General features: G+C 47.8%; 8 protein-coding genes across 8 annotated transcripts; 3 read left to right on the forward strand and 5 right to left on the reverse strand.

Annotated features, from left to right (window-relative positions):
- Positions 1–23: 23 nt before the first annotated feature.
- On the reverse strand, positions 24–953 carry MGYG_02448 (pyrroline-5-carboxylate reductase; the record flags this gene model as incomplete). Its single annotated transcript, XM_003174871.1, has 3 exons — positions 24–76; positions 115–783; positions 884–953. 3 exons carry the CDS (start codon positions 951–953, stop codon positions 24–26), a joined length of 792 nt encoding a protein of 263 aa, XP_003174919.1.
- A 437-nt stretch (positions 954–1,390) lies between these two features.
- Positions 1,391–2,216, forward strand: MGYG_02449 (hypothetical protein; the record flags this gene model as incomplete). Its single annotated transcript, XM_003174872.1, has 2 exons — positions 1,391–1,546; positions 1,644–2,216. The coding sequence occupies 2 exons, from the start codon at positions 1,391–1,393 to the stop codon at positions 2,214–2,216; spliced, it is 729 nt and encodes a 242-aa protein (XP_003174920.1).
- Positions 2,217–2,582: 366 nt separating this feature from the next.
- On the forward strand, positions 2,583–3,829 carry MGYG_02450 (hypothetical protein; the record flags this gene model as incomplete). The annotated part of the gene is made up of 2 exons (XM_003174873.1): positions 2,583–3,217; positions 3,277–3,829. The coding sequence occupies 2 exons, from the start codon at positions 2,583–2,585 to the stop codon at positions 3,827–3,829; spliced, it is 1,188 nt and encodes a 395-aa protein (XP_003174921.1).
- Positions 3,830–4,576: 747 nt separating this feature from the next.
- On the forward strand, positions 4,577–5,086 carry MGYG_02451 (hypothetical protein; the record flags this gene model as incomplete). Its single annotated transcript, XM_003174874.1, has 1 exon — positions 4,577–5,086. One exon carries the CDS (start codon positions 4,577–4,579, stop codon positions 5,084–5,086), a length of 510 nt encoding a protein of 169 aa, XP_003174922.1.
- A 1,747-nt stretch (positions 5,087–6,833) lies between these two features.
- On the reverse strand, positions 6,834–9,259 carry MGYG_02452 (hypothetical protein; the record flags this gene model as incomplete). Its single annotated transcript, XM_003174875.1, has 7 exons — positions 6,834–6,874; positions 7,107–7,239; positions 7,442–7,643; positions 7,714–8,274; positions 8,356–8,425; positions 8,547–8,724; positions 8,813–9,259. The coding sequence occupies 7 exons, from the start codon at positions 9,257–9,259 to the stop codon at positions 6,834–6,836; spliced, it is 1,632 nt and encodes a 543-aa protein (XP_003174923.1).
- A 709-nt stretch (positions 9,260–9,968) lies between these two features.
- Positions 9,969–10,838, reverse strand: MGYG_02453 (hypothetical protein; the record flags this gene model as incomplete). The annotated part of the gene is made up of 1 exon (XM_003174876.1): positions 9,969–10,838. One exon carries the CDS (start codon positions 10,836–10,838, stop codon positions 9,969–9,971), a length of 870 nt encoding a protein of 289 aa, XP_003174924.1.
- Positions 10,839–11,737: 899 nt separating this feature from the next.
- On the reverse strand, positions 11,738–12,410 carry MGYG_02454 (hypothetical protein; the record flags this gene model as incomplete). The annotated part of the gene is made up of 2 exons (XM_003174877.1): positions 11,738–12,144; positions 12,230–12,410. 2 exons carry the CDS (start codon positions 12,408–12,410, stop codon positions 11,738–11,740), a joined length of 588 nt encoding a protein of 195 aa, XP_003174925.1.
- Positions 12,411–14,468: 2,058 nt separating this feature from the next.
- MGYG_02455 (adiponectin receptor protein 1) lies at positions 14,469–15,488 on the reverse strand (the record flags this gene model as incomplete). Its single annotated transcript, XM_003174878.1, has 3 exons — positions 14,469–14,515; positions 14,683–14,910; positions 15,071–15,488. The coding sequence occupies 3 exons, from the start codon at positions 15,486–15,488 to the stop codon at positions 14,469–14,471; spliced, it is 693 nt and encodes a 230-aa protein (XP_003174926.1).
- Positions 15,489–15,848: the final 360 nt, after the last annotated feature.

Below are 15,848 nucleotides of genomic sequence, written 5' to 3' on the forward strand. Positions count from 1 at the left end.
CAGGGGTGCTGGGTTCTCGCGAATCAAACCATTTTTGGTCGCCGTTCAGGACCGTTCCAGCGGTTCCACGCATGACCTGAGCAGCCATCAACTGCGATTCAGCTCTGGGGAGACCCATGGTAACGGCGCCGTCAGCCAAGGCCTCCACCACAAGGGCAACGAAAGCAGTGCCGGATCCGGCCATGGCAGTGCTTGCGTCCATGATGTGTGGTGGGAGGGTGATGACACGGCCCACACTAGTGAAGATCCAGGCGACGATAGTGCTTTGGAAGTGGGAGAGTGGTGGGTTAGTGCTGGCAATGACAGTCATGGACTCTCTGACGATTGCAGCGGTGTTGGGCATGGCACGGACGACGCGGCATCTGTCGGCCAAGTCGATATCGGAATCCTTGTACAGCACTTCTTCGATCTGCTCTGCGGGCACACCAGCAAGGATGCTGATCAAAAGCTTGCCCTTGAGAGCCTCTCTCATGCCAGGAACGTTGAGAACCTCGCTAAGCATGTATGGCTTACAGCCGAGCACGATGACATCGCCGTCGGTGACACCCTTGACGTTCTCGTTCTGGAGGATGGTCAAGGGAAGGTTGTACGGGCTGAGGATGTGCTGGATTCGCTTAACAGACTCCGGCCGGCGGACACAGGCAATGAACTTGGAGGGAGTCTGGTGCACTGGCAGGCCCTCTGAAGGGGTGGCAGAGCCGGAGGGCGGCGGGTAGGCGGACGAGCTTCGCGGCTCCGAGAGAGACGCCATCACGCCCGAGAGAATCGAAGTGCCGAGTGTTCCTGTCATCGTCAACGACGCCAAGTTAGCCGCATTCACTCGTTTGTTTTTCCTCGGAACATGCATCCCTAGTTCCCCCCCGGCGCTGCGGGAAGAACCTACCACATCCAAGAAACGTCACTGTCGTCCCCGAGTGACCGAAAGAAAGAGTGCCGTCCATGAACGAAGACATGATTGCGGGTGTGCAGGGTGGGAAACAGGCGAAAACGACTGTGTAGCGGGTGCAGAATGTGCTGAAACTGGAGGATGAAGGGCGTCGAGCGGTTCGTGGTGTCGCTGGGTCCGACGTCGATTTTATATCGCGAACTTTTCCTGTTTCGTTAAAATGAGCAAAAAGCAAGAATAGAACGGAAGAACATCGGCCCGAGGGCAAGGGGCCCATGCGCCCGGTTTTACCCGTTTTGGGTGACTTACTTAATGCACTATTACGTCAGCGTGGCTTTTTTAGTCTCTTGGAGGGAAGTTTCAACACGAAAAGGCAGGCGACTATCAAACCAAAAGGAAACGAATACCAGAGCAAGGCCGGGCAAGGGAGGCGAGCGACGAGACAGAGCCATGATCTCATGAGGCAAAAAGCGGAAGACAGACTGTGACACCGACCCTTCCAGCATGGCCGACCCGTTTGAGGTCCGCATGCGCTTTACCACGCAGCTGCAACATCTAAGCGCATCCTTCACCTCGTCGCAGAAGGCAGCCAACTATGTCTTGAAACACAGGGACATGGGGGAGGACCTCCACTCATGCATCTTGGAGCAGCTGGAAAGGGTGAGCAAGGCCCGGCAGTTTTGTTTTTATTTTATTTATTATTGTGAAATGCCTCATGGGTAATGGGTAATATAACAAGCTGACAAATTGGTTGCAGAGTAATATGAATACCCGGGCCAACATCATGTACTTCATCGAGCATCTGGCCGACATGGCCACGAATGAGAACCACCCCGAATTCGTCCACATGATTAAACGTGATATCCTCCAAATTGTCGACGCCGTTGCCCCTGCAGACGGCTCTGGGGCTGCCAATGTGAAACATGTAAGGCGTGTTTTGAACGGTCTCCAATCGAAGGAGATACTATCTCACGAAACAGTATCTGAGATCGATGCCTGTCTCAAGGAACGAGAAAGCTATCCGGCTCATCTCCTTGACCTGGAGCCGCTCGAGGACCCCGGAACGGTAGATAGCGGGAAGGCCGGATTGGACGCCACAAAGTCAAGGGTCACTGTTGACCGGAAACAGATCGAGCAGCGTGTGGAGGAAGACCGTGAGAGGAACAAGCGATTGAGAGAAAACATGTGGGCGGTGCCACCACACGACATGAAGGAGTTTGAGAAGATGTGGGACGAGGTGAGCGATGTTGGAGAAGACGACTACCTCCAGGCTGCAGAGGAGGCAGAAGAGAGACGGAGAACTGCTGAGGCTTCGGGCCTCTACAGCTAGACTTAACGATATACGACTACGAATATTCTACTTGGACAAAAAAAGCGTTCCTGGCGTTATGGGCGGCATCTTGATACATTGGGACTTCTTTCCTGGACTTTGCTTTGGTCTTCTAATAGCATGTAAGCAGTCAGAGATCCTTTATCAGTCTTGTACTACGAGCAAGACACGCACTTTTCCTCGCTCTTTATTCTCCGTGTCATCCGCTCATCGAACTCAAATTGGCGATCGGCTATCGCTGCCGGGGAAATAAAAGTCCGACTATCGCCTGCAAAAAAAAAAATAGATGTTATTGGTGTAGAGAGAAGATAATCGTTGATAGGAATAATCGCAATTTTCACGACTCTTCAATCTTTTTCGCTCCATATGTTGTCTCAGATAGTAACCGCTGCTCGTGGTTTGTTCAAGAGGCCAGACGGCACCGAAGATACGGCGTCCGAACAAGAACAGCCCGCCAATATGGCCACAGCAACCCGCAATTCGACTTTATCGCCAGAAACGCCAGAAACACAGGGAGCTCCGGTGTCTAATGGAAAACGCAAGGAGACGTCATCATCGTCCGTTACAGAGACCACCGAAAACAGGCCACAGAAGAGACGGAAAGGCCAGACAAGCTTGAAAACAACTAAATCGAAAGATACGACGAAGCGTGAGGGAGATGGCGCCAAACCTAAGAACCTTCAGGTATTGGAGTCTGTTACAATAATCAACCGGCCAAATACCAATTCGACCTCAGCAGCACCTGAGAATGAAGATATTGTCGCTCCTAATCGAAAAATCCGCTTTGGGAGCGAAGAACCCGCCCAAACCAATGGCACCCACGTAGACGATGACGAGGGAGACGTCGGTGCAGAGTCGGAACATGGAACAACCAGACAACCAAACAACGAGGATGATGAGGATGATAGTAGCGATGACGAAGCTCCAGAAGCGTTTAGCAATGCTGCTCAGCTATCACAAATACGAGATGTTGAGCGCAAAAAGGAAGAAACAAGACACATGTAAGCTATCTTGACAGGATATTCTTAAACTGCACTAGGTACTGACTGCTTTATGACAGGGACGAGCAATTGCGAAGGGAGAAGCGAAAAGAGCATGAAAAACGCCTACAACAACAAGCCGCTTCAAAAGCAGCTATCCAAAGGGCAGCTGATGCCCGTCGAGAAGCCAAGGCCAAGATAGCCGAAGCAAAGACATCAAAACATGACGAACAGCAGTCCGAGAGCTCAATGACACTCAGTGCCGGAACACGAGAGTCCAGGCTGGGCCTATCGGCGCCGCTGCCCGCACTTCTTCCTGACGAAATTCTAAACGCAGAGCCGTCTCAGCCGTTAATAACAGCGTTTGATATGGAAAAGCTCAAGATGGGCAAACCAAAACATATACGGCTTACAGATGCAGTCGATAAGCGGCCAAAGGATATGAAGGTTGGGTCTACTGCTATCAGGGTGTTGAATAGCTCCGGTAATGGCGTCAATCCTGTTCTTCCACCAAAGAGTTCAACTGCCAGTAGGCACGTTAAGGAAAATTGGGTTGGCGGGAAGCGAAAAATGGGGGCTACTGGGGCATTGCGGCATAGCACTGGCGGCCCAAAGAGTTTTGCTAGGAAGTGATATGATACTGTAAGAGCGAAGTTTTAGCACTGAAATGATGATACCATTCCCGACCTTAATTTTTGTACCACCAATATTGATTACATTGCAATTAGGCATCTTGGGTACCATATTTGAAAGCCATAAATATGGCAAAGACCCTATGACGTGCTGTTGAGCCGCAAAGGCGCAGTCACTCAAGCAGTGAAGCTATCGTAGTGACGTTGGGAAGCAGTGAATTCCGACGTCTACCAAACCTGGAGACTTTCTTTGTATAAATATCAATACCCCAGTTGAATTTTCTGATTCCTTACATCGTCAAGATACCAGAGCTACCACAAGCTAGAATTTATATATTTTGGATTATACCCTACTGTGCTTGCTTGACTATATACGAAGCTTGCTACCTAACACTAGTGTAGGCTCACTCTTTTGGTTGAATGGCATATTTGAACACTAAGTCCAGCATGAAATCAACACTAAAGGCTTGGTCGTATAAACTATTCTGGTCTGGAACATGCGAGCCTTTGAAGATACACCACCTACTCACGAACTCCCTTTAGGGCTATTAAAACTGGGAGGAAATCAGTTGATCTTCGTATGCTTGCTGATGACCCTCTAACTAATATCTACACCTGCCTTCTCCAACTACTCGGTTATACTGCCTAGGTAATACGCACCGACTAATGATGAAATCAACACTATGGCTATCAACGCACAGGATCGCCTAGATGATGACCAATGAGGAGCTAGGTTTGGTTGGTCAAAATGCATCTAACGGAAATACCCACGGAAGGCAGCGGTTTGACTATCCTCTATATCGGCGGCCCCGATGTCTTGCCGAGTATTATCAAAGCTGTTAGAGATTTATTAGCAAATATTAACAACCTCACGGCTATCTGCGTTGTCTGTAAGGCTTTGATCGCTATGTTCACAGTACATGCATCAAAATCTGGCAGCACAGAGCACATTTCTAACCTGGAGATGAGGCTGCTTAATCGAGACCATCACCGATGCGTTGTGACTCGGAAACTGAATAAAATAGAGGCAGAAAAGCGTGCTAATGGGGATACAAATATTAAAGATGACGGTAGAAAGCTCCTTCATACTCAGTGCTATGATAACTTTCAGCTTGTCACAGTTGCCCCAAAGTCGGACGGTGAAATTCGGGTCCGGATGATAGACAGTCATAATATAGCTCACGCAGTAAGAGCATGGCCGTTGATTTTCACTTTTCTATATACCCTCGATATTCACAAATGGTCCAATAATACCTAGAAAAATGCACAGGCGGTCTTTGAGAGGTGCAAGGGAGAAGAAAACCTGCTATACTCAGTGAGGCTGGGATTTTCTCTTGTACATGCGGACATCTGGCCAACATGATCCCTAAACTGCCGGTGGGAAAGTGAATTGGCCCCTGCGGCCTTATTAAAGACTGGTCACCGGTTCCTATCATTCAGTTGACTACATCTGACTTACATGTTTACCCTCAGCGTTTGCTGTCTCTGGCTGTCCCGCCTGTGCTGTTACAAAACCTCGGAATCATCTTCCCTATGGTCAACTTACTCCAATCCCTCCTGCCGGCCCATTCGACACGTTTACACTCGATTTTATCATCGATCTCCCGGAGTCAGAGAACCGCAACGCACTAATGACGGTGACAGACAAGTTCTCCGAGTATGTCCGTTGTATTCCCGGAAGAAAAGATGAGAGTGCGAAGTCGTGGGCAAACAAGTTCTTGCAACCTAATGAAGACAACACTACAACTAACGCTGTGCCTTGCGATGTGTGGAATATATAGAGTTGGCAACAGATATGAAGGACGCCACAGACTAGCCCCCTAAGCATATTAAGCTCACTGACTACTATGTTGTCGTGGCGTTGCTCTATACCGACACAAATACTCGTGTAGTGAACTGGCTGTACAATTTCAAGGGTAATATCCATGTTCGACAAGCTAGAACCCCACGAGGAAAAGCACTGGTTTTCTAGCACAAGGAAAGGCCATACTACATATCTTTCCCACGTTTCATAACGGGATTGCCACCATCAGATATAGCCAACGATAAAGACAATCCGTGGAGTGTTTTACGCATGTTCTGGACCCCAAAATAGTTGATGCTTGGTATAATGCCCTCACTAGCCCTGTAGCTACTGAGACGATACAGAACCATATATGCTTGGATCCTTCCGTTCACAAATATCATGAACGCGTGTATTTCGTGTTGGAACCCGCCGGATACGGCTGTGGGATGTGGTATCCAATGAGGAAATCATTTCGGGGACACTCATACATATCACCGCATACGACAGAACTCCCCTACCCAACCCGGCACTTCTACAACTACAATGGATGCTTCAACCCACCGTCGCCTTAGCTGGCAGCGCCGAGGCATCCCAAGAATCCAACGATGACGGTGACAACAAAGGTCAATATGATTATCCTGAGTTATACGAAGATGTTGAGATATGTATCCGCTTTAGCTAGACTCGCACACATTACCCAAGGCGTCCTTGGGGCATCAGGCCTTTTTGTCACTTGTGGTCCAACAGAAGATGATATACATCTCGATCTTCCACCACCAGTGGCATCATCTTCGAACTGGCAACGGGATGCTAGAATGCTGCACTCCCCACAAGAACTTACACTTGCTGTCCGTTAATCATTTTTTCAATATCTACGCTCTTGCTCATTCTACTGCAGTATCCGCTGCGCTAATAAACCTAGCACATAATACCCAAATGGGCTATAGCCAATGTATTCTAGTGTATTTTACCCCTTTTTGCAAAAAACCCTCCATATTTCTATATTGTTTAATGTTGGACTACAAGGGACAAAAAGGCCTAATGCCCCAAGGAATCCTTGGGTAATGAGTGCGAGTCGTAGCTAAAGTGGAATATTCCAACATTTAATATGTTGTTTAATCCGACAATTCTGCACAGCCAATACCTATACCTACCCCTGGAGAACTGAATACATTACCTATATCAGCCCAACCATTTAGTAGCAAGTCAAGGTGGTAATTTATTCCTTATTACCTTGTAAATCAAATATCATATTACTACCTACCAGGCAATACAGTGTAAGAATGTAAAATTAGAATGAAAGACAAGTCAAATTGTATTATAGTCAACGCAACCTTAGGGGGATATCCATATGTACATCTAAGCCAAATCTACCAGCACTTCGTACATACAACCAATATATACATTTAGAAACTTTATATGAGAAGCTCCAACTAATAAAATATCCAATAATAGATCCCATGATTGACATTCCAGCCACCGTTCCCCTTACATAACATGTCGCCCTTGACAGCAACCCTACCATCTTCGACAAACTGGCTTATATCCGTGATAATATCCACGATATTCTGTGCGCCTAAACAGAAGGCATTGTTTCCATCCGTTATAGGACTTCGACACCAAACCTGCGGGTATTGAAATCTGCGGTCCGGCACTGATTCTGGCCCACAACTGGTGTGGTCTACCATCCGCTAGTTCCCTCAATGTTCTTTATTATTATCATACAATTCGACGTTCGTCTATTCCTCGAACGTTGAGGTTGCACACTTAACCGTTACCCGTGGCTAGTAGAGAGCACGGGTAGTTTTCCAATGTGGTGTCACGCACATTGTTAGGTCCCAGCCATCCCTTGAGGGCCGTATCAGGGCTGCAGACAGGGATACGGATCAAGCCCGGAGTCGTGATGTCTTGACCTATGCGGATGAAATCTTCCAAGGTGAGATCTTGACTTATGAGCTTGTCACGAGCCCCAGCGTTGTTGCCTTTGACAAGGTTTCTACCGCCATTCTGCTTGTATGTGCGGACAGCTCTAGATGTGCGTTAGTGCCTGTATCAAGCTACGGTTTACTAAGAAGTTTCCAGAGAAATACAAAACTCACCCCTTGACTAGATCATCTAAAGTAAGGCCTCTATAGTCGTTCCCATGGTTTAAATTCTCGATCCCAGGCAGAGCCGAAAACTTGTTGTGTCTGTAATATCCGCCGCGGACGTGAGGTATAAATGTATGTGCCTCGCCTTTTGGCGAGGCTAGATAGTACAATTGGTCGTCAACACAGCTAGCTGTCGCATGCATCGTTTCCACAGAGAGGTAAGTGCCGAGCGGGTCAATTGTACCACACGGATAGCCCGAGTCAATGACAAAAGGGAACGTCCCTGCGGCAGCCCAGATGGCGGGGATGGCGAACGCAAACAAAATTCTCGAAGAGACAGTAGAAGAAAAATACTTATCCTCAGGCGCAGAGTTATCAACACCTTCATAATCTACTAATTTCCCGTAAATGAGCTTGCCATCAGAAATGATACCTGTCAGCGTATCTATTGAGCTATCGCTCCCGTCGAAAAGACTTTCGAGAGAGGCTGCAGTGATGTTATGCCAGGCATTGGCGGCTTCTCCTAGGGTCCACGAGAAGTTATCTTGCTTCATTGAGGTCCAATCACCACTGTAAAATAGTTATTTCCACTAATTGTTAGCCATAAAATTGAGCTAAATGGCACAGCAATTGTAGGAGGGGGCAACTTACACCTTGGGCTCCTCTAGCAAGTCTTTTGCCAAGTTTGTACCTTGTCTGATAAGAAGCGATGTAGTATCCACTAAATTGTCATATCTAGTAGACCTCGGTGCAAAATATCGCATACTCCCCAATTCTTTAATTTTTTAACAAGTCAATATTTCATTGCGGCCACAGGAGTGCGTAAGAGCACAAGCACTTACCAGAATGGGCAGCCAATCCGCCAACTCCAGCAGTCCCAATGGTGATTAGATCTATCAGGGCTAGCAGCCACTTCGGGTCGGGAGGCGGCGATACCGGTGCAACATGTCTCGAATTCATCAAGTGCAAATTGACAAATAGTTCACAGTTGTTCTTATGGAAATCAATCTCTATGTATATCTGCATGGTAGGTTTGAGTCTGTTAGCTGGACTGCGGATAACTACATATGGGTGATGATATGCCTGGCATCATCAAATGGAAACCTACATCCTGAACCTGGGTTATGGAAATCCATATCATATAGGCTGCTGGGCCAGTGCCTTTCTGGTCGAACGAGCTGCACGTCAATGGGCTCCAACATTTCGTGCCGTGTAATATGCCACAGTCTGCTTCTTTCGGTCCTTCGATTGTGTCGAAAATAGACCTCAGGAACGCTGTCCTGTCACCTCTAGCTCGCGGCCTATCGTACGTCTTCCATGTATTGATTGCGTCCTGCCAGGCGTGAGAGCAGTCCAACATCCCCCACCGCTGTGAAGGAGTAAAGAGGTTGTCGCCTAGGACGGCTGGTTCATCGCAAGTTAGCTCAGTCCAGTTCCCAGTCCGGTATTCGCTACCGTCGTAGCCTGGGTTGGCTGGTTGTCCATTTTCCTGTGCAGTAGCCGCCACACTGGCGAGCAGCCAGAGGCTCAACGCCCCAAGAGCCACGCCAAACATCGGCGCTTAACGATAGTGGTGCAAAACGTGTAGTAACTAATATCAGTAACTAGTCATTGTAAGTTGAACGTTGTACGCCTTTATTTTTGGCTGGGTATAGACGGTGGATGAACTTGGCTCAGGCAGGAACTAGTTATTAACACCGCTTCGCGGCATCGCTACGTGGGTAAGTGGATATATTAATAACTTTCGGAGACACAGAAGCTATATACCTAGGGTAGCCAGCCCATTTCATTTCTTTGTTCTTTTTAACTAGCCCCTTTTAATTGATTAACTGCAAGGGACCGTAGTAAGCGTCAACTAGTTATAATTAGACGGGCGGGCCTTGATCTCCGTTGCTTGTTGCCCAGTAATTTAGTTTAGGCAGCTGGGCAAGTCTTATTGGTAGTTAGCTGCTGAGGCATGGATAGTGAAACTGGCAAACATCAAAGACCATTTTGCCTCCCGGATATATTTTCCTGGGTAATTACCATGTAAAATTTACTCCATACCTGCCGAGTTAGCCTTTGGGCAGGGTATTTCTCCATATGTAATAACCAATGTGCGCAAAGACCAGAGGGTTATCAGTGTTGCATGTATGTAAGTAGCCCCTGCCAACCGCGCTGGCTAGGGGTAATTTATTATGCACGACAGGAGGAACTAACTTCATCGAGAAGTGACTATATGTACATGTACTTGATAATGCCTGTAAATACAATGGGATCAGAAATCATGCGATACAAATGAGCCAAGCAAGGGTAGCCGCCAACAACACTACGCCTCCGGCCGAAAATTGCACTGCGCGGTGTGCCGAGTTCCTCGTCTCAGCGCTAGGTGGGCAGGTCACATTTGGGCTCAAGCCTCCTACACATGCAGTTGATTGAATAGCGTATGAAATACTTGATGCCATACTGGAGTCTATTTTGACACCACAGGGATTTGGAGTTGGAGTAATAGTCGAAAGCAATGCGCACGTAGTCTGAGTGCCGTGGTAATCATCATACTCGGGAACATCTAGTATCTCCGTGATATTCGCAGTCTCAGCCTGTGACTTAGCACAAATGTTATCTTGCGTTGCAGCAACAAGATCTGGTTGCTTAGCCCCGTGTTTAGTAGTAAAGTAAAGAATATTGCGCATGCCGGCGGTGTCAATCTCTAAAGGTATGCCTTGTCCTGGGTGGGTTTCTGGCGGCGCCTCATCAGGTTGCGAGCAGTTCATTGCGCGCCATTCCCAGGTAAAGATCCACGTGCCCTCAGTATTATTAAGCTTGGAGGTCCAGTCATATTCAAAGTGAGTGTTGCTGCCAGTGTAGTTGGCATACTGTAAATGACGTAGGCCAATTAGGGGCCTTGGTTGGGTGTAAGGGACGTGGTCGAGGGTGTAGTAGAAGTTCAGTAAGAGCGGCTTCGCAGCGTGGAAGTTCTGGACAGCAAAGACAACCGGCATCAGTGGGATAGGGGCGTATGTCTCGTTGCGCGGAAAGATCAGGTCAACTTCCACGACCTGTGGGGATGTAGGGGTTGGGGTGTCCGTGGCCCTGCTGCAGGCTAGCAGAAGGAGCCAGCCGAGAAAGTAAAGTCCACAGTAGAAATCAGCCATATTTGGTTGTTTAGTGATTAAGAACGATGGCTGTGGGAGGATGTATAGAAGGATCAAGAAGAGAGATTCACGAGAGCACGATAGTCTGCACCCGACATGGGTACATATATAACCGAGAGGCACATAGTCGAGCTGCTCGGGCGTAGCCGCTTCTTGTTTGACTGGCCAGACAGGGTCAACCCTCGTCGATGTGTCAGAGTTGATGCATGGGAGATATTTTTTACATGTTGGTTTGGGGTAGGGGATAACCACTAGATATTATAGGCTGCGGGAAGGATGTGAGTTTCCAGGGGTAACTCGTTCAGTCGTTCAGGTGGACACTTGATGCATGCTCCCCTGTCGTTGCGCTACAACTGACAAATGGGAGATGGCTTTGGACAGGGCGTATCTGTTGGAATTTCAGAATAAGTAGAATGGCCTTCCGAGGTAGTTAGGCGATACGGCAAGGATAACCCTGTCAACCGTTGTGATCATACATATTATAAAGTCTAAAGAGCAGGCTTGCAACATAGATAGTATATCGTGAGCAGATTCAACGTAGGAAATGCCGAAGTTCGAAATCATTACAAACGTCTGGGATGTGCTAGGCGCCGGATTTTTGATGCTTTGAATGTAATTATTTTGCGCCAAGATGATCCGTATAATCATTAGTGTTAATGGCATATACTATACCGCCATCATTATAGTAGTAGTTGTTGTTGTTTAACGTTTAGTAGATGTGTATTGATTTTTATATAAAGGCTGTTACTTAGAAGGTCCCCAATATACGATCTTGTACTATTTTGCTATCTAAGCTCGTAGACAACAAGGCACTCTTTTCTCCAATCTTCCCCCAGCTCTACACTAACAGTGATTCCCTCGGCTTTCCTCTAAAGGCCATTCCTTCCTTCTGTTCTACTCTAACGGCCATTCACATCGAATCTGAAGAAAAGACAGTCATCAAAGTTCTGATGTCCTCCCTTAGCAGTCATCCACGACCATTCGCACCAATCGATGAGGTCGAGGAAGATAGAACCGCAGTTGTCTCCAACATATCTGTCGTGTTTGCACTTGTTCGTAACCCAATACTCGATCTTGACCGTGGGCAGCCACTTGACAGAGTAGAGAGATCCGTCGCGGAAGTTCTTGAACTTATGCGTGTTGCAGAAATCCTGGCTACCCCAGTAGGAATCTCCACGGTTCGAAATTGCGCCGCCGCAGTAGCAGTACTTGTTTTCGTACCACTGGTCACAGTTGCCCTTAGCGCCGAAGCCGCGTTTTTCGAGGTTGGTCGTGGTATTTCCGGAGTTGCCCTCGAAAAGCGCCACTATATGAGAGTCATTAGCTCCAGGACTGGTTGCAGGGGGGAATTTGAGGCACTGTCCCAGCAGAACAGATGATAGGCAACTTACAGTCCGTATCGGTCAAATCAACGAAGTCAGAGGTGATAGTGTAAGGCTCGCCATCCTCAGTGACACCGCTAGAAACAACGGTTCCGGTGATAGGCTCGAGTGTCTTTGCCCCAGTGGTAGGGATAGCGGAAGAGACACCGCTAAGGGTAAAGGCAACGGTGAGGAGATCAAGAAGCTTCATGGTGTGCTAAAGGTGAGGAAAGGCGATGTGGAAATGTAAGACGAACTGTTTTCTGAGGTTGTTCTGCTTGCATTTGTGACAGACAGCTTGGGGGAAACTCGCTGTTCTTATAGTCGAATGGATGATGGGATACCAGCACTTAGTTAACCATACATGCGTACAATCCGAAGCATTCTCTCTGAAGGATTCTCCCTGAAGGATTTGCTATCAAGGATCTCCTATGAAGGATTCTCTGGAAGGGCGTCTGGTGGTATGATGACATGTTGATAGAGGTTAGAATAGCCCAATCGATAGACTCCCTTTCTACAGTCCCTCACCAGGAGTCTGGGTAGCTTATCCTTCAAAACTTTGGCGGATAGCCGCCCAGATTTCTAGCCTAGCTCTGTACATAAACGCCTCGTCTAACGCATCCATCTACGGGGGTAAATTCTGGGCCGGGCAGGCGTACCCCTTCCCCCGAAATCATCAGCAGCAAACTGTTGGAAGCGCTGGTCTTTTGTGCGCCTTGTGCACTGTGTTTTATTGACGTTACTACCTTACTAGTATCCATCATTGCGTACTCTGAAGTGAGGCACGCTGTGTAGCAAGGTGCTTTTTCGAGCGAGCCTTTGGCTATACATAGCTTTTATACTATAGCTAGCGGGGAATTGGCATCCTACAGACCCTCACCAGAAATCTGGGCAGCTAATCCACCCGAATCTGGGTGGATCACTGTGGATGAGTTGCTGTCAAATCTGCCACTGCACTGAAAGGTGTGAGCCCACACTGACAGTGGGCACATAAAAAGTTTTGTTATACTTTGACTTGCCCAGCTTCTGTAGGATGCCAATTCCCACGCACGCTATGACTAGTATAAAAACCAGAGCCTGTAGAATGGATCAAGACAGGAGAGTAAGTGGCTAGTGGTAAAGGCGAGGTAGATACTGGAGGCTTTGAGGCCGCCGTACACTGCTTAAACTGTTAAAGCAGTCGATCGGGGTATTAATGGGGTATATGCCAAACTAAGATGCTCGTAACTGATTCTTTCCATTCGTGTTGTTCTATTAGAGTTGACGAAGGATTCGATGACTAGTTATAAAAAAAAGACTTTGACAGATCCTTTACCACGTGGTTGGTAACGAGTTAGTTAGCTCCTAACTAACTAACTAGCCCGGAGTTAATCAGTCAACGGTGGAGCATTGTCCCACCAGTAACAAGGAAGAGTAGCCTGCCTAAAAGGGGTTGCGATATCCTCCGTGTAACCAGGTCAAGATCCTCGGCAAAGGCAGCTTCTCGGCTTGCCCATTTCTCCCTGTTGGAGCGCGAGAGTCGCCTCGACGCTGAAGTGGTCGCTGAGAGAGCATCCTAGGGTTGGAGGCCGGTCTAGCATAGCGCACGATGAGTGCCTTTACCACCCAGTGACCACATCAAATCTCGTGGATATACCATCATTGCCCTCCAGCGGACTAGGCTGCCTCAGGTGACTCTCAAGAGTGCCGGTTTGGCGTCGGTTTTCCGGGTGTTGTATAGAGATTCGTAGGTAGCGCCACTCGCTTCGTTAGTTACTTATTGTCTTGCTCTCCTTCGCCGCTAGCAGAGCGTGGCTTGGACGCATCACAGGCGCTGGCGGTAATTTGTTCTTATGTTCTTGAATCTCTAGCAGTTAAGGGTTAGAACATAAACTTGTATGGGTAGGGTGCAACTGTTAATAGTAGATATAGACTGGGGATATCTGGATCCGCTGGATTCGAGCTGAGAGGGTAGTGCTAAAGAGCCTTGTTGCGTAAGGTTGTTATATCATGTGAGTCACTACCCGTGCCGGGTTCATTGAAAATTTCAAAATATATGTGCATGGTTAGGGAATAAAAGGGCATCGAGAGCCAATCTTTGACATAGGTCAATTATACAGTTATTGTCACTCACAAATTGAATTAGGTTCCCTTCCCTTGCCTCTCCAAGGCCGATGGCTGGGATGTATTCAACCACAAGGAAGCCTAGGTGTATAACTCTGTGAATCTATCCGCAATAACCGATTTTGAAAATGCTTAAAGAAATGGATGTATACTAGGAGAACGGATTTCAAATGGACGAGCAAGCAATATTTGCCTGTGCATGATCATAGGCATCTAGATACCCCATCAGCTGGACCACAGCGGCGCATACTACCAGGACGTGAAAGATTGAATGTGAGCCCCATAGATCGAATTTGCCAGGGTATCGACTTTCGGGAAACCGGGCCTTTACATGGGTTAAGGTCAATCTCTCTTTTGTGTGCGGAATGAGGAAGCCTTACTGCATAAAAAGCAGTCCCAGATAAAAGGCAGCCTGCTTTTGCCATGGTGTAGGGGAGAGCTTTTGTCATCATTTGCGATATCCCGAACACCCAAAGCCCATGGATTAAAGGCGCAACGCCGGACAAGCCAGTCGCCACGAACATCAAAGCTCGGAAATTGCGATACTTCGAGCCTTGGAACTTGGGATGCATCGTCATAAAGATCGTCAACGTCCCGAAAATTCCAATCTATCAACCGAGAAAAGGAAGAGTGTCAATTAGACTCAAGTAGTTACACGGAGATAGACTTAACTAACCATAGACCAGTAAATATTGCGCGGTAAAGGTTCACACCAGAAAACCATATATATTCCCAAGACAAGGTCACCCAATATAAAGATTACTATACCCAGCATATCTAGTCGCAGGCAAAAGTGTTCCACGTGCTGGGAGTGGTTCATCAAGGTATGGTACGTCGCCGATAATGATAGACAGGTAACGGCTGTCAACATGAAGATAGAGAAGGCAATAAAATCGGCGCCGGTCACCTTAGAGTATTTGCTAATAAGGTACTGTTGAAGGTACCATTCACCAAGCATGAAGAAAACGGCCGGGATAAGGTGGGAGTAGATGTTGACAGACTCATTATGGATATACGACCAGCTGGAGAACGAAGTGAGAGCTGAGCCTGAGATGGGCCGATATCCATGGAGAATCCACTTGTTCGACTCACGTCGAAACCATTCTGGCATCTCGTCGAACGAGAGAAGAGCCGGGCGCCTTCCTGCCCTCTTGGCCTTGGATGCGGCGTTGCTGATGGGTTTCATTACCCGCCCTTTCTGCGCGTCTGACGGCGGTGGGGTTGAAACTCGAAGACGGGGAGCGACTTCCATTTGCCGTCGTGTGTGCTGATACTTGGTGTGATATGGGGAGACTAGAATTTGAGAATAGAGCGGAAGCTAAGGCAAATGAAGAACCGTCAAGTGCTATCTTATTCACTTGTCCTTGCTAAGCGCCGGCCTTGTTGTGAGTTGGTGACCAACTTGTGACGACTGACGAGTGACGAGTGACACAGCCTCACATGCAGCAGTCCGGTACAAAACATTCAAAACTATACAACCATTCAGGGAAAGAGAGCCAGCAGGATGCAAACGGATGTCCTGCAGCCTCAAGGTAAATATTGGGGC

Source organism: Nannizzia gypsea, genomic scaffold, assembly GCF_000150975.2.
Source record: "Nannizzia gypsea CBS 118893 supercont1.2 genomic scaffold, whole genome shotgun sequence".
In the NCBI taxonomy this organism is placed as follows: Eukaryota; Fungi; Ascomycota; class Eurotiomycetes; order Onygenales; family Arthrodermataceae; genus Nannizzia; species Nannizzia gypsea.